The 23,759-nt window shown below is 42.6% G+C and overlaps 1 protein-coding gene across 1 annotated transcript; it reads left to right on the top strand.

The window, feature by feature from the left end:
* The first annotated feature begins 8,393 nt into the window (after positions 1-8,393).
* On the top strand, positions 8,394-10,041 carry LOC123412388. Its single transcript, XM_045105334.1, has 2 exons — positions 8,394-8,953; positions 9,573-10,041. The coding sequence occupies exons 1-2, from the start codon at positions 8,454-8,456 to the stop codon at positions 9,895-9,897; spliced, it is 825 nt and encodes a 274-aa protein (XP_044961269.1). The 5' UTR covers positions 8,394-8,453; the 3' UTR covers positions 9,898-10,041.
* The last annotated feature ends 13,718 nt before the right edge of the window (positions 10,042-23,759 follow it).

Raw genomic sequence — 23,759 nt, forward strand, 5'->3', positions numbered from 1 at the left:
CCGTAGCCGCCGCCTCGACCTCCACCCGCCTCGGCCTCATCGGAGGCAGGACAAACGCCGGCATCCCCCCGTGGTAAGCCCCCTCTTTCTCCTCCTCCGTCCGAGCTCCTCTAGACGGTGTAGATTAGAATCATAGTACCCCTTCAGCTTTAGACAGAAAACCGAAACGGTTTTATTCTTCACTTATTAGTTAGCTGGAGTTTTGTTTAAATACCGTCCGTTTGCTAGTTAGCCCTGCAGCACACACCACCTGAGCCAATCAGGAGCTGCCACATACCCCCCCCCCCCATGTTCACTAGAGTAGCTTTTGTTTTAGTTTAGAAACAGAGAGAGTTTCAATTTTGTTTGCCCTATAACTTTTGATGTAGAGGTACAATGAGGTTGATTCTTTTTCCAGTAGATCACAATTTTCTTGTAGTTTTCGAGAACATATTATTTGCCTATGTTTGAAATTTAAAAATTTGAATTAGATCAGATTTAGTTTAAATCTTGTTTTGCTTATTCCAGAAGTTAAAAATAGCTTTTAATTTGATTATTTTTGGTGCTGCTTCCTAGTGATCATATCTTTCAGTAGTTTAAGTTTCTATTTTTTTTAATATTTTCAGTTGGGGTTTTATCAAAAACAGATTCTGTTTTGTTAGGTTAAGTGATTTTTCTTCAGTTTATGCATTGGTGTTCATATGATTGTGATGTTATTTTGTTTGTTGGTGATTGTAATACTTATTGTGTGTAATTTGGTTGTATCGATAGATCACCCGGAGTGCGAAGCATGCCACTTAGAAGCGCTTGATAACGACAACTATCAGCAAGGCAAGTCATTTGATCATGTATTACCTATGTTTTATGCATTGTAGTTCTACCCTTCTACACCCAATTGCATGTTGAGTAGGTACTTGGAAATTTTGGTTACTTGTTGTAGTATCATGTGGTAGGCACCCAACAACCCCGTTACTTGGCCAGGACGACAAATTCTATTTTGCTATGCTTGAGTAGACGGGGTTCTGGTTGAGAGTTTATCGCAAGTGATGCGAGATTAATTTAATAACCAAGACCGGTTAAATCTAGACTTTCAAGACCTCGTGATGCAATGCAACTCTGGGTGAAGGACGGTTTAGATGCGCTCCCTGGAGAAACCAATGGACGACTCGGGATGCATGGGGAAGTGCCATGACATCTTGCGGAAAGCTTCACCCAGGCTCGAAGGGATGAAGGTAGGCTTCAAGACCCAAGGCTTACCTGCACAGCCACAAGTCATTATGGGCTCTTGCTTGGTTGGACAACACAGCGACTCTGGACAGGCGGTACTAGCAGATGTAGAAGAACGGTAGGATTGGATGGGCACCGACAGGGGATCAGAGGGACCCGTTGAAATACCATGTTTTGATCATCCAGTCTTCAAACACCCTGAAGTGCGAGGACAAACCCGGAGGCGATCAAAACTTGTGGGGAACGTGTGCAAAACTCTACAGAGTACCCAAACCTAATCGATTAGCCGTGTCCACGGTCATGGACAACTTGAGCCGAAGGCATTGAAATTTTCCTGAATTCTCAACACAATTTAATAATGATGCGGGAATTATCGACAACTCGGGTACGAGAATTGGTTGGCGGAACCATCTCGTTAACAACCAACAATGTAGTAACATTTTGCTTTTAACCCTCTCTTTGATGACTTGCTGGCATATTCCATATGCTGACCTACACGGCCGCAACGTATCATGCTGCAGAGTACTTTTCCGACCAGGAGTGAGGCTACGATCAACGCTCGGTGATATGCCCTGGAGCCGGATGGACTCGTCTACCTTTGAAGCTTCCTCTAGTCTTCGTTAGTTATCTCATGAGATGGCGTTCAGCCACTTAATTGTAATTCATTATTGTAATAAAGTACTCGTTATGAGATTACCATTAATAAAGTTGTGTGATTGAACTCTTGATATATACATTGATGTACTGTGTGTGTACCAGCATGATCTTGGGATGGTACGGAAACACCAGAGACTTGGCCGTTTCAGGTCGGGTCGCTACAGATAGGAGGTATACCCAACTGTTTTTTGTGTCCTATGAAGATGCATTTATCCGCTTTGGGTTCGAGCTTATCAGGATGAAACTCTTTCACTTAAGCATCGCAGCCCCGAACTTGTAAGAAATGACAGCTTAGGTTTCTCTAAACCTTAGTACATACGGTGTCATCTAAACGAAATTACGTGGTGCCCTATTTAAAGTGAATGCGATTGTCTCTAATGCCTAACCCAGGAACGATAGTGGTAATTTGATAAGAGACATCATAGTATGCATCGTATCTAATAGGGCACGATTATCACATTCAGACACACCATTAGACTATGGTGTTCCAGGTGGCATGAGTGGTGAAAAAAAATCACGTGAAACAATTTTCACATTGTGTTAAATGTTTACCAAACTCGCAACTCACTTATTTTTACCTCCACGGTCACATCGTAGACATATTATCCTCTTGTCACGATGATCTTCAACTTTAATCTGAAATTTCTTGAACCTTTCAATAATTCAGACTTGTGTTTCATCAAGTAAATATACTAGTATCTACTCAAATCATGTGTGGAGTAAGAACATAATGATATCTACTGCGTTCCTCGGTACTCATTGGACTGCACACATCAAAATGTATTACTTCCAAGAAGTTACTTTCTTGGTCCATCTCACTGGCAAACGAGGTATTCAGTCATCTTGCCCATGTGGTATGATTTGCATGTGTCAAGTGATTCAAAATCATGTGAGTACAAATGATCCATCTGCATGGAGTTTCTTCATACGTTTATACCAATAGACATGTTTCGCATGTCTCAACCTTTTCAAAAACGAGTGAGTCCAAAGATCCATCAACATGGAGCTTCTTCATGCGTCATATACCAATATGACTAAAGTGGCAGTGCCACAAGTAAGTGGTACTATAATTACTACTTTATATCTTTTGACATCAATATTATGAACATGTGTATCACTACGATCGAGATTCAATAAACCATTCATTTTAGGTGCAAGACCATTGAAGGTATTATTCAAGTAAATAGAATAACCATTATTCTCTTTAAAAGAATAACCGTATTGCAATAAACATAATCCAATCAAGTTCATACTCAACGCAAACACCAAATAACAATTATTTAGGTTTAACACTAATCCCGACGGTAGAGGGAGCATGCGATGTTTGATCACATCAACCTTGGAAACAATTCCAACACTTATCGTCACCTCGCCTTTAGCTAGTCTCTCTTTATCCCGTAGATTTTATTTCTAGTTACTAACACTTATTAACTAAACCGGTATCTAATACCCCGGTGCTACTACGAGTACTAGTAAAGTACACATCAATATAATGTATATCCAATATACTTTTGTCGACTTTGCCAGCCTTCTCATCGACCAAGTATCTAGGGTAGTTCCTCTTCAGTGATTGTTCCCCTAATTATAGAAGAACTTTGTCTCGGGTTTGGGTTCAACCTTGGGTCTCTTCACTAGAGCAGCAACTGGTTTTCCGTTTCATGAAGTACCCCTTCTTGCCCTTGCCCTTCTTGAAGCTAGTGGTTTTACTAACCATCAACAATTGATGCTCCTTTTCGATTTCTACTTTCATAGTGTCAAACATCGCGAATAGATCAAGGATGATCATATCTATCCCTGATATGTTATAGTTCATCACGAAGATCTAGTAGCTTGGTGGCAGTGACTTTGGAGAACCATCACTATCTCATCTGGAAGACTAACTCCCATTTGATTCAAGTGATTGTAGAACTCAGACTATCTGAGCACATGCTCAACGATTGAGCTTTTCTCTCTTACTTTGTAGACGAAGAATCTTGTCGGAGGTCCCATACCTCTCATTAACGGCACGAGCATGAAATCCCAATTTCATCTCTTGGAACATCTTGTATGTCATGCGACGTTAAAACCGTCTTTAGCGCCTCAATTCTAATCCGTTTAAGCATTATGCACTGAACTATCATGTAGTCATCAAAAACGTGTATGTCGGATGTTTGTAACATCTACAGACAACGCTTAGGGTTCACCACACCGAGCGGTGCATTAAGGACATAAGCCTTCTATGTAGTGAGAGCACAATCCTCAGTTAGCGGACCTAGTCCGCATAATTTCTACTATCAACTTTCAACTATGTTTTCTCGAGGAACATATAAAAAACAGTACTGTGCAAGCTACAACATAATTGGCAAAGACCTTTTGACTATGTTCATGATAATTAAGTTCGTCTAATCAAATTATTTAATGAACTCCCACTTAGATAGACATCCCTCTAGTCATCCAAGTGATACATGACGCACATCGACTAGGCCGTGTCGGATCATCACGTGAGACGGACAAGTCATCAATGGTGAACATCTCCATGTTGATTGTATCCACAATATGACTCGTGTTTGACCTTTTAGTCTCCCGTGTTCCCAGGCCATGTCTGTACATGCTAGGCTCGTCAAGTAAACCTAAGTGTTTTGCGTGTGTAAATCTGGCTTACACCTGTTGTAACCGAGCGTTGGAATCTATCAAACTCGATCATCACGTGGTGTTTCGAAACAACGATCCTTCGCAACGGTGCACACTTAGGGGGAACACTTTTATTGAAATTTTAGTGAGGGATCATCTTATTTACAACTGACGTTCTAAGAAAATAAGATATAGAAACATGATAAACATCACATGCAAATCATATAGTGACATGATATGGCTAATACTATCTTGCTCCTTTGATCTCCATCTTCGGGACACGACATGATCATCATTTTCACCGGCATGACAGCATGATCTCCATCATTGTGTCTCCGTGAAGTCGCCTCGCCAACTATTACTTCTACTACTAGGGCTAACGGTTAGCAATAAAGTAAAGTAATCACATGGTGTTGCATCTCATGCAATAAATTAAGGCAACTCCTATGGCTCCTGCCGGTTTTCATAATTATCGACATGCAAGTCGTGAATCTTATTACAAGAACATGATCAATCTCACACATCACATATATAACATCATATCCTTTTGGCCATATCACATCACATAGCATACCCTACAAAAACAAGTTAGACGAACTCTAATTGTTGTTGCAAGTTTTACGTGGCTGATTTGGATTTCTAGCAAGAATGCTTCTTACCTACGTGACAGCCACAACGTTGATATGCCAATGTTATTTACCCTTCATGACGACCCTCTTCATCGAATCCGATCCTATTAAGGTGGGAGAGACAGACACCCGCTAGCCACCTTATGCAACAAGTGCATGTCGGGCGGTGGAACCAGTCTCACGTAAGAGTACGTGTAAAGTCGGTCCGGGCTGCTTCATCCCACAATGCTTCCGAATCAAGATAAGACTAGTAATGACAAGAAATTGACAAAATCATCGCCCACAACTTCTGTGTTCTGCTCGTGCATAGAATCTACGCATAGACCTGGCTCGGATGCCACTGTAGGGGAACGTAGTAATTTCAAAAAAAATCCTACGTCACACAAGGATCTATCTAGGAGAGACCAACAACAAGCAAAGGGGTAGAGCATCTTCATACTGTTGAAGATCGCATAGCAGCAGCGTTACTATGAACACAGTTGATGGAGTCGTACTCGCGGCGATTCAAATCGTGGAAGATCCGATCCGAACATCGAACGTACGGTGTCTCTGCGTTCAACACACCTACAGCCCGGGGTCGTCTCCTCCTTATTGATCCAGAAAGGAGGGAGAAGTAGAAGGAGAACTCCGGCAGTACGACGGCGTGGTGGCGATGGAGTATGTGGCTCTCCGATAGGCCTTCGCCAAGCACCGCGGACTAGGAGAAGAGGAGAAGTAGGGCTACGCCATAGGTGATCAAATCAGGTTGTGTGCAGCCCTCCAAATCCTGCACTATATATATGAGGGAGGGAGAGGGGGTGCGCCACCCCTAGGGAAGCCCTATGAGGCGCGACAGCCCAAGGAAGAGGAGGGGGCGGCGGCCTAGGTGGGTGGCTCGCCACCCAAGGCAGCCCCCATGCCTAGGCTTTTGCCTCCCTTACGCTTGGGCCTCCTCCCTTGCGCCTTGGGCCTCTTACCCTTGGCACACCAGCCCACCAGGGGATGGTTCCTCTCCCCTTCAGCCCATGTGGCCCTCCCGGACAGGTCAACCCTCCCGGTGGACCCTCGGTACCCTTTCGGTGTTCCCAGTACAATACCGATAAACCCCGAAACTTTTCCGGCGACCGAAATTGAACTTCCCATATATAAATCTTTACCTCCGGACTATTCTGGAACTCCTCGTGACGTCTGGGATCTCATCTGGGGCTCCGAACACCTTTCGGTAACCACATATACGATTCCCATAACAACTCTAGCATCACTGAACCTTAAGTGTGTAGACCCTACAGGTTCGGGAAACATGCAGACATGAACGAGACACCTCTCCGGCCAATAACCAACAGCGGGGTCTAGATATCCATGTTGGGTCTCACATGTTCCACAATGATCTCATCGGATGAACCACGATGTCGAGGATTCACTCAATCCCGTATGAAATTCCCTTTGTCTACCGGTATGACACTTGCCCGGGATTCGATCATCGGTAATCCTATACCTTGTTCAATCTCGTTACCAGCAAGTCTCTTTACTCGTTCCATAGCACATCATCCTGTGGCTAAATCCTTAGTCACATTGAGCTCATTATGATGATGCATTACCGAGTGGGACCAGAGATGCCTCTCCGTCACAGGGAGTGAAAATCCCAGTCTTGATTCGTACAACCCAACAGACACTTTCGGAGATACCTGTAGTGCACCTTTATAATCACCCAGTTACGTTGTGATATTTGATACACCCAAATCACTCCTACAATATCCAGGATTTTCACAATCTCATGGTCTAAGGAAATGATACTTGACATTATAAAAGCTCTAGCAGACGAACTACACGATCTTGTGCTAAGCTTAGGATTGGGTCTTGTCCATCACATCATTCTTCTAACTATGTGATCCTGTTATCAATGACATCAAGTGTCCATGATCAGGAAACCATGACCATCTATTGATCAACGAGCTAGCCAAGTAGAGGCTCACTAGGGACATATTGTGGTCTATGTATTCACACATGTATTACGGTTTCTGGTTAATACAATTATAGCATGAACAATAGACAATCATCATGAACAAGGCAATATAATTTAATTGGAAACCTATCCAACCAATTTTCTGCAGGTAGTATATATGGCATAATTTAATTGCATATTATTATCCTTGGTGAAACAAGTTATCATGGTTACCTAGGAAACCCTTGTTCACATCGAGGCTTTGTTTGGGAATCAATGAAACCCAAATGAAATTTGTGAGATGATCATATGTAATAGTTTCATTTTCAATAGCAATAGTGGAAATTTTGACACAATAATGTGGAGTTAAAATTTTAAATTTAATGCAAAGGCTAGCCTCTACCCATGACTTAACTATCTTGCATCATGCACCCATATGATCATTTGCCGATCAGCCATATATATATATATGAATCCTAATGTTTGTGTTGTGCATTAAATTGATGTGCACATGGAAGAAATATTGAGCGGGGAATCATATATATGCAATTTTCCCCATATATAGATTCTTTAGAACATGCTTTAGAAGATATACAAGATCGAGTCTGATGTCAGTGTTTGACCTTTTACATGGTCACATGGAAAATGAAAATAGTATGTGCAATATCACGACATATAGTAAGATACGCTTTGATTATATAGCACTTAATGGATCATATATGTGTTGTATGTATATATATTTTCAGTGAGGTATATACTATTAGTACAATTAAACTAGATTCATTGTCCATCGAAACTATATTGACAATATCACTTCTAATGAAACACGCCTATGCTTGATAGAATTATATGTGTTCTAATGAAGGCAGTGGGAATCCACTATACGAGTAGTCCACTCTAATAATAGTCCACTCTAACAGTAGTCCACTCTAACTATATGAGTAGTCCACTATATTCATGGTGTTTATATGCAGTAGGTTAAAAATCGAACCTACATTAATAAGGCATACCATGAATATAGAGGCTAACCACTACTGTCGAGATGGAAATTCAATTCCCATGTGTTAGCAACAACCATTTCACACTATCATAAAAAGGGATATTAGTTAATCTTTTTTCACATCATGCTGAAGATTACACTTATTAATTGCACAAGAGTTATGTTTTGGTTGTTATTAGTAGATACTAAATTGCTACTCTCGATAGGACATAAATGGGATATGATATTTCATAGAGCGGATACTTGTCCCTAGCATTTATATTCTAATTAATCATATTTACCATCAGAACAAGATTTGATATATGGTGATGCTATAAATAGCATACTCTCCTCCTTATCTTCTCTATACAAACACGCCTTTGGTATCATACCGCCCATAGTTCTACCCAAATCTCATAAGTTTTCCCCTAAAAAGCCTCAAATTTCTTCCATGAACCAAAGAGTGAACCAGGAGTGGAACCCCTCTGAAGTAGAGGGGGCAAGATCAATCATTGATTTTCTTAACAACTACTACAACAATGATGGCACCAACCATGACAAGAACAAGAAGCATGCTATCGTGGCCAACCTCCAGGGACGGTTCCCTAGGAAGACCATGCAACAGGTAACAAGCTTATATGATGATCTTGTTGTGGAGATGAATATCTTGAAGTGCCCAGAGAAGGAGTACGATGGTACTAATAGTTTCCATGGTGTCAATTACACCGTGGATGGCCTCATGAATAAGAACTTTGGATTGCAAGAGGAGGTTGACATGGAAGGAATGGGTCTTCTTTTTGGTCATCCATTAGAGACTATGCCAACCATGGAGATACAAGAAGAGGTGCCGATAGTGGAGGAGAACAAGGTTGAGTTGGAGAATAAGATGTGCATCCATCAACCAGTGATTGCAGCACATGCCAAGGGGTATTGGACCACAGAGGAACACAGGTTATTCATGTTTCATCCTTCCTAATTTTCCATGGGATTTAGAAAATATATTTAATTTTGATTTTGGTGATGTCGGTGTGCTTTAAAAGATATCATACTATTAACCATTATGTGGGTTTTCATTCTCATAAATGGGAGGTTTGTTTATTATTTTCACTGTACTCATAGTGCACATTTCACATTTACCTGAAACAATAGCAACAATATGTATATATTTCATTTGTGAAAGGCCGACTTCATTTCATTATTGTGCTTCCCTTAATAAGTTAATACCACCTATGCTTGTCCTTGCAACTAAACATGCAGTAGTTAAGTATATATGTGTAGTAAGAATGAAATTATGATTGCAAGTATTATCATGGTCTATTTTTATATATTATCAATCTGACCATGGTAGTTATGTAATTCCTTATCCATAAATCATATGTGGGCACATATTATATAAGAACATCATAAAATATAAAAAAGAAAATATGTCCTTTACACAATTAGCATGAGGGTTAATATTTGCTTACAAGTTTTAATACTACAACTATTGCATTTTCACCAATATATTAAAGAATCAATAGTCCTTGAAAGAATTAACCTAACTAGTTCATCTTGAACATGGTTATTCTAGGCTCTTTCTCCGTGGGTTGCATGTATGTGGTCGTGGAAAATGGAAGGACATATCAAAGTACTTCGTCACTAGTAGGACGCCGGCCCAGATTTCGAGCCATGCACAGAAGTACTTCATGAAGCTACAAAAAGAAGGGTCAGGAATCCAACGCTACAGCATCAACAACGTGGAGCTCGATGCTGCTGACCCATGGAAAATGGATAATAGCTTTAACTTTTGGCAAGCACTCGCCTTGCAATCTACAATTGGTGCTAGTGACCAAAATCCTACTCTTGATGTGCAAACTCCTTTGGGTCCATTCGTGACCATGAACAATACATTCTAGTTTGGAGTTGTCTTTCTTGAATAAAAGGAGTTAGTATTCAGTATGGTGTGAGAATTATATGATGTTGTCGTCGCAGTAGGGGCCAGTGAACTTTGTTCGAACTAGTATACAAGTATTACTTAAAGTTCCCTCAAAGCATTGTATGGGATATCATGTATAAGATCTTATGTTTTAAATTATATTTGGAATGTGTTTGCAGAGCCAATAAAATATGTTGTTACTATTTACTATGGTTGTTGTATAAAAATTGCAAGTGAGATTGATGCAGTATTGGTAGGAACATACATTTTTCTCTAGGTGGATACTACATGTAACGATGTGTGATTTGACAACGCTAACGGGCAAGACTCAAGAAGGTGAAAACCAACCTCATTAGTGAAAACTGGTGTCAACAAAACTCCTTGTTGATTCTTGAATGGATTGACGGGTTGGATGTGTCAGCTACTGCAACAAAATACCTTCCCCGGCAAAGGCGCCAAGAATCCTTCTGCTGTTGGCTACGCCTATAGGGATTTCCTTGGAAAATATGCAAAGGATTCCCCCATGGCCTTGGAGCCTTGAGTTGGTGTTCCCTTGAAGAGGAAAGGGCGATGTAGCACAACGGCGGTAAGTATTTCCCTCAGTTTGAGAACCAAGGTATGAATCCAGTAGGAGGATCGCGTGAAGTCACAAGTACCCGCAAAAACACAAAGAGCTTGCACCCAACGCTATGAAGGGGTTGTCAATCCCTTATAGATTATTTGCAAAGTGAGAACTGAAAGCAAAAAAGTAAACAGAGCAAAGTAAAAGTAAAAGCGGAGACTATAATTGTGAATAGACCCGGGGGCCGTAGTGTTCACTAGTGGCTTCTCTCATGAAAGCAAGTAGACGGTGGGTGAACGAATTACTGTCGAGCAATTGATAGAACCGCGCAAAGTCATGACATTATCTATGGCAATGATCATACATATAGGCATCACGTCCAAAACAAGTAGACCGATACTTTCTGCATCTACTACTATTACTCCACACGTCGACCGCTATCAAGCATGCATCTAGTGTATTGAGTTCATAAGAACAGAGTAACGCCTTAAGCAAGATGACATGATGTAGATGGGCAATCTCAAATCTATGATGAAACCCCATCTTGTTACCCTGGATGGCAACAACACGATGCATGCCTTACTGCCCCTTCTGTCACTGGGAAAGGTCACCACACGGTATGAACCCAAAACCAAGCACTTCTCCCATTGCAAGAATCACAGATCTAGTTGCCCAAACAAAACCCAAGACTCGGAGAGACTTACAAGGATATCAAATCATGCATATAAGAAATCAGCAAAGACTCAAATATAATTCATAGATAATCTGATCACAAATCCACAATTCATCGGATTTCGACAAACGCACCGCCAAAGAGGATTACATCGGATAGATCTCCATGAAGATCATGGAGAACTTTGTATTGAGGATCCAAAAGAGAGAAGAAGCCATCTAACTACTAACTACGGACCCGTAGGTCTGAAGTAGACTACTCACGAGTCATTGGAGAGGCGATGATATTGATGTAGAAGCCCTCCAGCACCAAAGTCCCCTGCCGCAGGGCACCGGGAAGGGTCTCCAGATGAGATCTCGCGGAAACGGAAGCTTGCGGCGGCGGAAAAGTGGTTTCGTAGACGCCCTGATTTTTTTTGGAATTTTAGGGAATATATAGGCCAAAGAGCTAGGGCAGGGGAGCTCCAGGGAGGCCACAAGCCTGGTGGCCGCGGGCCCCCTGGCCGCGGCCACAGGGCTTGTGGGCTCCCTATGGGCCTCCTACCTTGGCCCTCAAGTCCCCCGATCTTCTTCTGTTCTGGAAAAATTCATTTCGGGGATTTTATTCCGTTTGGACTCCGTTCCAAACTCAGATCTGAAAAGAGTCAAAAACACAAAAAAAACAGGAACTGTCACTTGGCACTGAATTAATAAGTTAGTCTCAAAAAAGATATAAAAGGTATATAAAACATCCAAAGTTGACAAGCTAACAGCATGAAACTAACAAAAGTTATAGATACGTTTGAGACGTATCAAGCATCCCCAAGCTTAACTCCTGCTCGTCCTCGAGTAGGGAAGTGATAAAGAATGAATTTTTGATTCTTTCATGCTACCTAGCATAGATGTCCTTTGTAACTCCTCTTATCTGACATGAATGTTCAGATCCATTAGATTCAAAACAATAGTTTGCTATTGACGTGGAGACAATAATACTTCAAGCAAACTAGCAAGGTAATCATGAACTTTCAAAATAACAAGGCCAAAAGAAAGTTATCCCTACAAAATCATATAGTCTGGCTATGCTCTATCATCCTTGCACAACGAATTTAAATCATGCACAACCTCGGTATTGGCCAAGTAATTGTTTTCACACCTTTACTTTCTCAAACTTTTTCAACTCTCACGCAATACATGAGCGTGAGCCATGGTTTTAGCACTATAAGTGGAATGGAGTGTGGTGGAGGTTGCAAGGCAAACAAGGAGAAGATGGTCACATTGACTAGGCATATCAACGAGCTATGGAGATGCTCATCAATAGATATCAATGTGAATGAGTAGGGATTGCCATACAAATGATGCACTAGAGCTAAGAGTATGTGAAAGCTCTTAAATAAAACTAGTGGGTGTGCATCCAACTTGCTTTCTCATGAAGACCTAAGGCAATTTTGAGGAAGCCTATCATTAGAATATACAAGCCAAGTTATATAATGAAAATTTCCCACTAGCTATATGGTGGTGACAAAACGAGAGACTCTCAATCATGAAGATCATGGTGCTTAATAAGCACAAGTGTGGAAAGATAGTAGCACCATCCCTTCTCTCTTTTTCTCTCATTTTTTGCTGGGCTCTTTGGCCTCTTTTTTTTGGTGGGCATCTTTGGCCTCTTTTTGTAAATGAGCTTCAATGGCCTCTTTTATTTCCTCACATGGGACAATGCTCTATCAATGATGATCATCACACTTACAACTCAAAACTTAGAGCAATAATGACTCTATATGAAATGCCTTTGGTAGTGTACCGTGACAATGATCTAGCATGGCATAGACATCAATGGAAACATCATGCTAGCTATCTTATGATCATGCAATGGCAATGTAGAAGTTGTGGCACATGTCATGGTGGTAGTTGCATGGCAATATATCTCGGAATGGCTTTGAAAAAGCCATAGTAGGTTGGTATGGTGGCTGTTTTGAGGGAGGCTAATGGTGGTTTTATGCAGCGGCGAAAGTTGCACGACACTAAAGAAGGTAGTGATGGTGGAAGGTGAAAGTGTATCTAAACCATGGACTCAACATTAGTCATGAAGAACTCATATACTAGTTGCAAAAGTTTTAGTAGTAATCGAAACAGAGCATTTAACGCATACTCCTAGGGGAAGGGTTGGTAGGTATAAACCATCACGCGATCCCGACCGCCACACAAAGGATGACAATCAATAAACTAATCATGCTCAGACTTCATCACATAGCGGTTCACCATACGTGCATGCTACGGGAATCACTAACTTCAACACAAGTATTTCTAGGTCCACAACACCTTAATAGTATAACTTCAATATTACCACAACCACAACTCAAAACTAATTGAGATGAATCAAAGTTCTCTAACTATTCAATGCACATGAAGGTGGAAGTTTTCATATCCCTTTGGATAACTACCCCTTTTGAGACTACTTTCATAGCATAGATCAACTACCATGCCACGCGCTTCCGTGCTCTAAAAGATAGAAGTGAAACACACAGAGCAAAATCAACTAGCTCAAAAGATATAAGTGAAACACATGTGAGTTGAATTGCCTAACCAAAGGATATAAGTGAACCTCGACAGAATCACGGTGAGTGCATGTCTCTCTCTCTAGGTGTGCAGCAAGGAAGATTGTGACACAACAAAAATAAAAGACTCCTACGATACAAGACGCTCCAAGCAAAACACATAACATGTGGTGAATAAGAATATAGCCCCAAGTAACGTTACCGATGGATTGAAGACGAAAGAGGGGATGCCTTCCCGGGGCATCCCCAAGCTTAGGCTTTTTCGGCATCCTTAAATCAACTTGGGGTGCCTTTGGCATCCCCAAGCTTGAGCTCTTGCCACTCTTTATCTCTTTGTCCATAAGAACTTCACCCAAAACTTGAAAACTACACAACACGAAACTTAAACAGAAACTCCTGATATCATTAGTATAAGAAAGCAAATCACCACTTCCTTAGGTACTGTAGCAAACTTAAATTCTACTTATGTTGATGTTGGGTTACTGTATTTTCAATCTTCCATGGCTAATACCCCCCGATACTATCCATAGTTTCATCAAAATAAGCAACCAACTCAACAAAAACAGAATATGTTAACAGCAGACCAGTCTGTAGCAATCTGTATACTTCGTATACTTATGGTACTTAAAAAATTCTGAAGAATTACGAAAGTCTGAATAATTTTCGTGGAAATAAGCAGAAAAAAGAATCAACTCAAAAGCTCACACAGAAAAAATTGAAAATTCTTTTCTTGAGCAGAAAGTTTCTGTCTTTTCCAGCATGATCAAACGATCATCCCCAAGACTAATCATAACGGTTTTACTTGGCACAAACGCAAAAGAAACACAAAAAACACAAGAATAAAAGAATTATGAAAGTGTGGAAAACACAAAACAGAAAGAAAAGGCATAGATTCGTTGGGTTGCCTCCCAACAAGCGCTATTGTTTAACGCCCTTAGCTAGGCATAAGGTGATGGAATCACTCATCCTTGGTGCTCAAACCATAAGTAGCCCTCATCATAGATTCATAAGGCAATCTTATTTTCTTTCTAGGAAAATCCTCCATGCCCTTCTTTAGAGGAAATTTAAATCTAATATTCCCTTCCGTCATATCGATGATAGCACCAATAGTCCTTAGGAAAGGTCTACCAAGAATAATGGGACATGAAGGATTGCAATCTATGTCAAGTACAATGAAATCCACGGGTACATAGTTCTTATTTGCAACAATAAGAACATCATTGATCCTTCCCATGGGTTTCTTGACAGTAGAATCCGCAAGATGCAAATTAAGAGAACACTCTTCAATCTCATGAAAACCAAGAATATCACATAAAGACTTTGGAATCGCGGAAACACTAGCACCCAAATCACACAAAGCATTGCATTCATAGTTTTTGATTTTGATTTTGATAGTAGGTTCCCACTCATCATGAAGTTTTCTAGGTATAGAGACTTCTAATTCGAGTTTCTCTTCAAGAGATTTCATCATAGCATCTACGATATGAGCGGTAAAGGCTTTGCTTTGGCTATAAGCATGTGGAGAGTTTGCAATGGATTGCATCAATGAAATGCATTCAAACAAGGAGCAACTATCATAATTGAATTTCTTGAAATCCAAAGTGGGAGTTTCATTACTACCCAATATTTTGATTTCTTCTACTCCACTCTCCACACATTTATCATCAAGATAGGTGGACTCCGAATCATTGGGGCGTTTCTCAACCAAAGTGGATTCATATCCAGCCCCTTCATCAATAGGTTTGACACGCGAAAACAAAGATTCAAGAGGAGTCAGACCAAGCACTTTAAGATCTTCGTGATTTGCATCACAAATTTCAGGTTTAGCTGCCATCTTATTGACTAAGGTAGCCTGCTTGTCAGAAATTTGGCCCACCAATTTTTCAAGGTGAGAAAGCTGAGAATTTAGTGCAAGGAATTCTTTGGCCATATCATCAACTTCTTTATTCAAAGAGGCCATAAAAGAATTTTGCTCTTTTAATTCCCTACGGAAGTAACTATTTTGGTCAAACTGAGAAGACATGAAACCTTTGACACCAGTTTCAATCTCTTCGAACCTTTTGAAATAATTTGGTTTGGCCACGAGGAAAGGTCTCTCACGAACAAGCCCAAGAGCAAGCGAGAAAAACGGGCGGAAAAAGAAGGCAAAAGACAAAAGAAAACAGCAAAGGAGAAAGACAAATGAAAATGGCAAAGGAGAAAGCCAAATGAAAACGGAAAATGTGAAGTGGGGTAGAGGAAAACGAGAGGCAACTCGCAAAAAAGGTAAATGCAAGAGATGAGTTTGTGACACTTACTTGGAGAGATCTTGTCTGGATCTTGTTGGGGAACGTCGCATGGGAAACAAAAATTTTCCTACGCGCACGAAGACCTATCATGGTGATGTCCATCTACGAGAGGGGATGAGTGATCTACGTACCCTTGTAGATCGTACAGCAGAAGCGATTAGAGATCGCGGTTGATGTAGTGGAACGTCCTCACGTCCCTCGATCCGCCCCGCGAACAATCCCGCGATCAGTCCCACGATCTAGTACCGAACGGACGGCACCTCCGCGTTCAGCACACGTACAGCTCGACGATGATCTCGGCCTTCTTGATCCAGCAAGAGAGACGGAGAGGTAGAAGAGTTCTCCGGCAGCGTAACGGCGCTCCGGAGGTTGGTGATGATCTTGTCTCAGCAGGGCTCTGCCTGAGCTCCGCAGAAAACACGATCTAGAGGAAAAACTTATGGAGGTATGTGGTCGGGCAGCCGTGAGAAAGTCGTCTCAAATCTGCCCTAAAAGCCCCATATATATAGGAGGAGGGAGGGGAACCTTGCCTTGGGGTCCAAGGGATCCCCAAGGGGTCGGCCGAGCCAGGGGGAGGACTCTCCCCCCCCAAACCGAGTCATACTTGGTTTGGTGGGAGGGAGTCCTTCCCCCTTCCCACTTCCTCTTTTTTTTCCTTTTCCTTTGATTTTTTCTTCCTTGGCGCATAGGATTTGGTGGGCTGTCCCACCAGCCCACTAAGGGCTGGTGTGACCCCCCCAAATACCTATGGGCTTCCCCGGAGTGGGTTGCCCCCCTCCGGTGAACCCCCGGAACCCATTCGTCATTCCCGGTACATTCCCGGTAACTCCGAAAACCTTCCGGTAATCAAATGAGGTCATCCTATATATCAATCTTCGTTTCCGGACCATTCCGGAAACCCTCGTGACGTCCGTGATCTCATCCGGAACTCCGAACAACATTCGGTAAACAACCATATAACTCAAATACGCATAAAACAACGTCGAACCTTAAGTGTGCAGACCCTGCGGGTTCGAGAACTATGTAGACATGACCCGAGAGACTCCTCGGTCAATCTCCAATAGCGGGACCTGGATGCCCATATTGGATCCTACATATTCTACGAAGATCTTATCGTTTGAACCTCGGTGCCAAGGATTCGTATAATCCCGTATGTCATTCCCTTTGTCCTTCGGTATGTTACTTGCCCGAGATTCGATCGTCAGTATCTGCATACCTATTTCAATCTCGTTTACCGGCAAGTCTCTTTACTCGTTCCGTAATACAAGATCCCGCAACTTACACTAAGTTACATTGCTTGCAAGGCTTGTGTGTGATGTTGTATTACTGAGTGCGCCCCGAGATACCTCTCCGTCACACGGAGTGACAAATCCCAGTCTTGATCCATACTAACTCAACTACCACCTTCGGAGATACCTGTAGAGCATCTCTATAGTCACCCAGTTACGTTGCGACGTTTGATACACACAAAGCATTCCTCCGGTGTCAGTGAGTTATATGATCTCATGGTCATAGGAATAAATACTTGACACGCAGAAAACAGTAGCAACAAAATGACACGATCAACATGCTACGTCTATTAGTTTGGGTCTAGTCCATCACGTGATTCTCCCAATGACGTGATCCAGTTATCAAGCAACAACACCTTGTTCATAATCAGAAGACACTGACTATCATCGATCAACTGGCTAGCCAACTAGAGGCATGCTAGGGACGGTGTTTTGTCTATGTATCCACACATGTAAATGAGTCTTCATTCAATACAATTATAGCATGGATAATAAACTATTATCTTGATACAGGAATTATAATAATAACTATACATTTATTATTGCCTCTAGGGCATAATTCCAACAGTCTCCCACTTGCACTAGAGTCAATAATCTAGCCCTCAAATCACCATGTGAATTACATTGTAATAAATCTAACACCCATACAGTTTTGGTGTCGATCATGTTTTGGCCGTGGAAGAGGTTTAGTCAGCGGGTCTGCTACATTCAGATCCGTGTGCACTTTGCATATATTTACGTCCTCCTCCTCGACGTAGTCGCGGATGAGGTTGAAGCGTCGTTTGATGTGTCTGGTCTTCTTGTGAAACCTTGGTTCCTTTGCCAGGGCAATGGCACCAGTGTTGTCACAGAACAAGGTTATTGGATCCAGTGCACTTGGCACCACTCCAAGATCCGTCATGAACTGCTTCATCCAGACACCCTCCTTAGCCGCCTCCGAGGCAGCCATGTACTCTGCTTCACATGTAGAATCTGCTACGACGCTTTGCTTGGAACTGCACCAGCTTACTGCACCCCCATTAAGAATAAATACGTATCCGGTTTGCGACTTAGAGTCGTCCGGATCTGTGTCAAAGCTTGCATCGACGTAACCTTTTACGGCGAGCTCTTCGTCACCTCCATACACGAGAAACATCTCCTTAGTCCTTTTCAGGTACTTCAGGATATTCTTGACCGCCGTCCAGTGATCCACTCCTGGATTACTCTGGAACCTACCTGCCATACTTATGGCCAGGCTAACATCCGGTCTAGTGCACAGCATCGCATACATGATAGAACCTATGGCTGAAGCATAGGGGACGGAGCGCATATGCTCTCTATCTTCATCAGTTGCTGGGCACTGAGTCTTACTCAATCTCGTACCTTGTAACACTGGCAAGAACCCTTTCTTGGACTGTTCCATTTTGAACCTCTTCAAAACTTTATCAAGGTATGTGCTTTGTGAAAGTCCTATCAGGCGTTTTGATCTATCCCTATAGATCTTAATGCCTAGAATGTAAGCAGCTTCTCCTAGGTCCTTCATAGAAAAACTTTTATTCAAGTAACCTTTTATGCTCTCCAAAAGCTCTACGTTGTTTCCAGTCAGTAATATGTCATCCACATATAATATTAGAAACGCCACAGAGCTCCCACTCACTTTCTTGTAAATACAAGATTCTCCAACCACTTGTATAAACCCAAATGCTTTGATCAGCTCATCAAAGCGCTTGTTCCAACTCCGAGATGCTTGCACCAGTCCATAAATGGATCGCTGGAGCTTGCACACTTTGTCAGCATTTTTAGGATCAACAAAACCTTCGGGTTGCATCATATACAACTCTTCCTTAAGGAAACCGTTAAGGAACGCCGTTTTGACATCCATCTGCCAGATTTCATAATCGAAAAATGCAGCTATTGCTATCATGATTCTGACGGACTTAAGCATCGCTACGGGAGAGAAAGTCTCATCGTAGTAAATTCCTGGAACTTGTGAAAAACCCTTTGCCACAAGTCGAGCTTTATAAACGGTCACATTACCGTCAGCGCCCGTCTTCTTCTTAAAGATCCATTTGTTCTGAATAGCCTTGCGGCCCTCAGGTAGTATCTCCAAAGTCCATACTTTGTTCTCATACATGGATCCTATCTCGGATTTCATGGCATCTAGCCATTTGTTGGAATCTGGGCCCACCATTGCTTCTTCATAATTTGCAGGTTCATTGTTGTCTAACAACATGATTGTCAAGACGGGATTACCGTACCACTCTGGAGCAGCGCGTGATCTCGTCGACCTGCGTTGTTCAACAGAAACTTGAACTGGAGTTTCATGATCATCATCATTAACTTCCTCCTCAACCGGCGTCGCAATCACAGGGGTTTCCCCTTGCCCTGCGCCACCATCCAGAGGGATGAGAGGTTCGACAACCTCGTCAAGTTCTATCTTCCTCCCACTCAATTCTCTCTCGAGAAACTCCTTCTCGAGAAAAGTTCCGTTCTTAGCAACAAACACTTTGCCCTCGGATTTGAGATAGAAGGTGTACCCAACTGTCTCTTTTGGGTAGCCTATGAAGACGCACTTTTCCGCTTTGGGTTCCAGCTTTTCAGGCTGAAGCTTTTTGACATAAGCATCACATCCCCAAACCTTAAGAAACGACAACTTTGGCCTTTTGCCACACCACAGTTCGTATGGTGTCGTCTCAACGGATTTCGATGGTGCCCTATTTAAAGTGAATGCGGCTGTTTCTAATGCATATCCCCAAAACGTTAACGGCAAATCAGTAAGAGACATCATAGATCGCACCATTTCTAATAAAGTACGATTACGACGTTCGGACACACCATTACGCTGTGGTGTTCCAGGCGGTGTTAACTGCGAAACAATTCCACATTGTCTTAAGTGAGTACCAAACTCGAAACTCAGATACTCACCCCCACGATCAGATCGTAGGAACTTGATCTTCTTGTGACGATGATTTTCCACTTCACTCTGAAATTGCTTGAACTTTTCAAATGTTTCAGACTTGTGCTTCATCGAGTAGACATAACCATATCTACTTAGATCGTCAGTGAAGGTGAGAAAATAACGATATCCGCCGCGTGCCTCCACGCTCATTGGACCACACACATCGGTATGTATGATTTCCAACAAGTCACTTGCACGCTCCATTGTTCCGGAGAACGGAGTCTTAGTCATCTTGCCCATGAGGCATGGTTCGCACGTGTCAAGTGAATCAAAGTCAAGTGACTCCAAAAGTCCATCAGCATGGAGTTTCTTCATGCGCTTTACACCAATATGACCCAAGCGGCAGTGCCACAAAAATATGGTGCTATCATTGTTTACTCTAACTCTTTTGGTCTCAATGTTATGTATATGCGTATCTCTATCAAGATTCAATATGAACAATCCTCTCACATTCGGTGCATGACCATAAAAGATGTTACTCATAGAAATAGAACAACCATTATTCTCAGACTTAAAAGAGTAACCGTCTCGCAATAAACAAGATCCAGATATAATGTTCATGCTCAACGCAAGCACTAAATAACAATGATTTAAGTTCATCACTAATCCCGATGGTAGTTGAAGTGACACGGTGCCGACGGCGATTGCATCAACCTTGGAACCGTTTCCTACGCGCATCGTCACTTCGTCTTTCGCCAGCCTCCGTCTATTCCGCAGTTCCTGCTTCGAGTTGCAAATGTGAGCAACAGAACCGGTATCGAATACCCAGGCACTACTACGAGAGCTGGTTAAGTACACATCAATAACATGTATATCAAATATACCTGATTTTTCTTTGCCCGCCTTCTTATCTGCCTGATACTTGGGGCAATTGCGCTTCCAGTGACACATACCCTTGCAATAGAAGCACTCTCTTTCAGGCTTAGGTCCAGCCTTGGGTTTCTTCGGCGGATTGGCAACAGGCTTGCCGCTCTTCTTCGAATTGCCCTTCTTGCCTTTGCCGTTTCTCTTGAAACTAGTGGTCTTGCTCACCATCAACACTTGATGTTCTTTATGGAGTTCAGACTCTGCGACTTTCAGCATCGCAAACAACTAGCCGGGAGACTTGTTCATCCCTTGCATGTTGTAGTTCAACACGAAGCTTTTATAGCTTGGCGGCAGTGATTGGAGGATTATGTCAGTGATAGCTTCTTGCGGGAGTTCAATCCCTAGTTCAGCTAGACGGTTTGAGTACCCAGACATTTTGAGCACATGTTCACTGACAGACGAGTTTTCCTCCATCTTGCAAGCATAGAATTTATCGGAGGTCTCATACCTCTCGATCCGGGCGTTCTTCTGAAAGATGAACTTCAACTCCTGGAACATCTCAAATGCTCCATGACGCTCAAAGCGACGTTGAAGTCTCGGTTCTAAGCCGTACAAGACTGCACATTGAACTATTGAGTAGTCCTCCTTACGTGCTAACCAAGCGTTCTTAACATCCTGATCAGCCGTAGCGGGTGGTTCATCTCCTAGCGCAGCATTAAGGACATAATCCTTCTTTCCAGCTTGTAAGATTAGCTTAAGATTACGAGCCCAGTCTACAAAGTTGCTTCCATCATCTTTCAACTTAGCTTTCTCTAGGAACGTATTAAAATTGAGGATGACACTTGCGTGAGCCATGATCTACAACACAAATATATTCAAAGTGGACTTAGACTATGTTCAAGATAATTAGAGTTCAACTTAATCAAATTACATGCTAAACTCCCACTCAAAAAGTACATCTCTCTAGTCATTTGAGTGGTTCATGATCCACCTACACTATCCCAAGTCCGATCATCACGTGAGTCGGGAGTAGTTTTAGTGGTAAGCATCCCTATGCTAATCATATCATCTATATGATTCATGATCGACCTTTCGGTCTCATGTGTTCCGAGGCCATGTCTGCACATGCTAGGCTCGTCAAGCTTAACCCGAGTGTTCCGCGTGCGCAACTGTTTTGCACCCGTTGTATGTGAACGTTGAGTCTATCACACCCGATCATCACGTGGTGTCTCGAAACGACGAACTGTAGCAACGGTGCACAGTCGGGGAGAACACAATTTCGTCTTGAAATTTTAGTGAGAGATCACCTCATAATGCTACCGTCGTTCTAAGCAAAATAAGGTGCATAAAAGGATTAACATCACATGCAATTCATAAGTGACATGATATGGCCATCGTCACGTGCTTCTTGATCTCCATCACCAAAGCACCGGCACGATCTTCTTGTCACCGGCGCCACACCATGATCTCCATCATCATGATCTCCATCAACGTGTCGCCATCGGGGTTGTCGTGCTACTTATGCTATCACTACTAAAGCTACATCCTAGCAAAATAGTAAACGCATCTGCAAGCACATATGTTAGTATAAAGACAACCCTATGGCTCCTGCCGGTTGCCGTACCATCGACGTGCAAGTCGATATTTCTATTACAACATGATCATCTCATACATCCAATATATCACATCACATCATTGGCCATATCACATCACAATCATACCCTGCAAAAACAAGTTAGACGTCCTCTAATTTTGTTCTTGCATGTTTTACGTGGTGACCAAGGGTATCTAGTAGGATCGCATCTTACTTACGCAAACACCACAACGGAGATATATGAGTTGCTATTTAACCTCATCCAAGGACCTCCTCGGTCAAATCCGATTCAACTAAAGTTGGAGAAACCGTCACTTGCCAGTCATCTTTGAGCAAAGGGGGTTACTCGTAACGATGATACCAGTCTCTCGTAAGCGTACGAGTAATGTCGGTCCAAGCCGCTTCAATCCAACAATACCGCGGAATCAAGAAAAGACTAAGGAGGGCAGCAAAATGCACATCACCGCCCACAAAACCTTTTGTGTTCTACTCGAGAAGACATCTACGCATGAACCTGGCTCTGATACCACTATTGGGGAACGTCGCATGGGAAACAAAAATTTTCCTACGCGCACGAAGACCTATCATGGTGATGTCCATCTACGAGAGGGGATGAGTGATCTACGTACCCTTGTAGATCGTACAGCAGAAGCGATTAGAGATCGCGGTTGATGTAGTGGAACGTCCTCACGTCCCTCGATCCGCCCCGCGAACAATCCCGCGATCAGTCCCACGATCTAGTACCGAACGGACGGCACCTCCGCGTTCAGCACACGTACAGCTCGACGATGATCTCGGCCTTCTTGATCCAGCAAGAGAGACAGAGAGGTAGAAGAGTTCTCCGGCAGCGTAACGGCGCTCCGGAGGTTGGTGATGATCTTGTCTCAGCAGGGCTCCGCCTGAGCTCCGCAGAAAACACGATCTAGAGGAAAAACTTATGGAGGTATGTGGTCGGGCAGCCGTGAGAAAGTCGTCTCAAATCTGCCCTAAAAGCCCCATATATATAGGAGGAGGGAGGGGAACCTTGCCTTGGGGTCCAAGGGATCCCCAAGGGGTCGGCCGAGCCAGGGGGGAGGACTCTCCCCCCCCAAACCGAGTCATACTTGGTTTGGTGGGAGGGAGTCCTTCCCCCTTCCCACTTCCTCTTTTTTTTTTCCTTTT

This window comes from Hordeum vulgare, chromosome 7H (genome assembly GCF_904849725.1).
Source record: "Hordeum vulgare subsp. vulgare chromosome 7H, MorexV3_pseudomolecules_assembly, whole genome shotgun sequence".
Classification (NCBI taxonomy): Eukaryota; Viridiplantae; Streptophyta; class Magnoliopsida; order Poales; family Poaceae; genus Hordeum; species Hordeum vulgare.

Excerpts from the sequence above, each read along its gene's own strand:
- LOC123412388 (XM_045105334.1), top strand. The coding sequence starts at position 8,454 with ATGAACCAAAGAGTGAACCAGGAGTGGAACCCCTCTGAAGTAGAGGGG. Across the intron at positions 8,954-9,572 it reads TGGACCACAGAGGAACACAG|GCTCTTTCTCCGTGGGTTGC; the intron begins GTTATTCATGTT and ends TGGTTATTCTAG.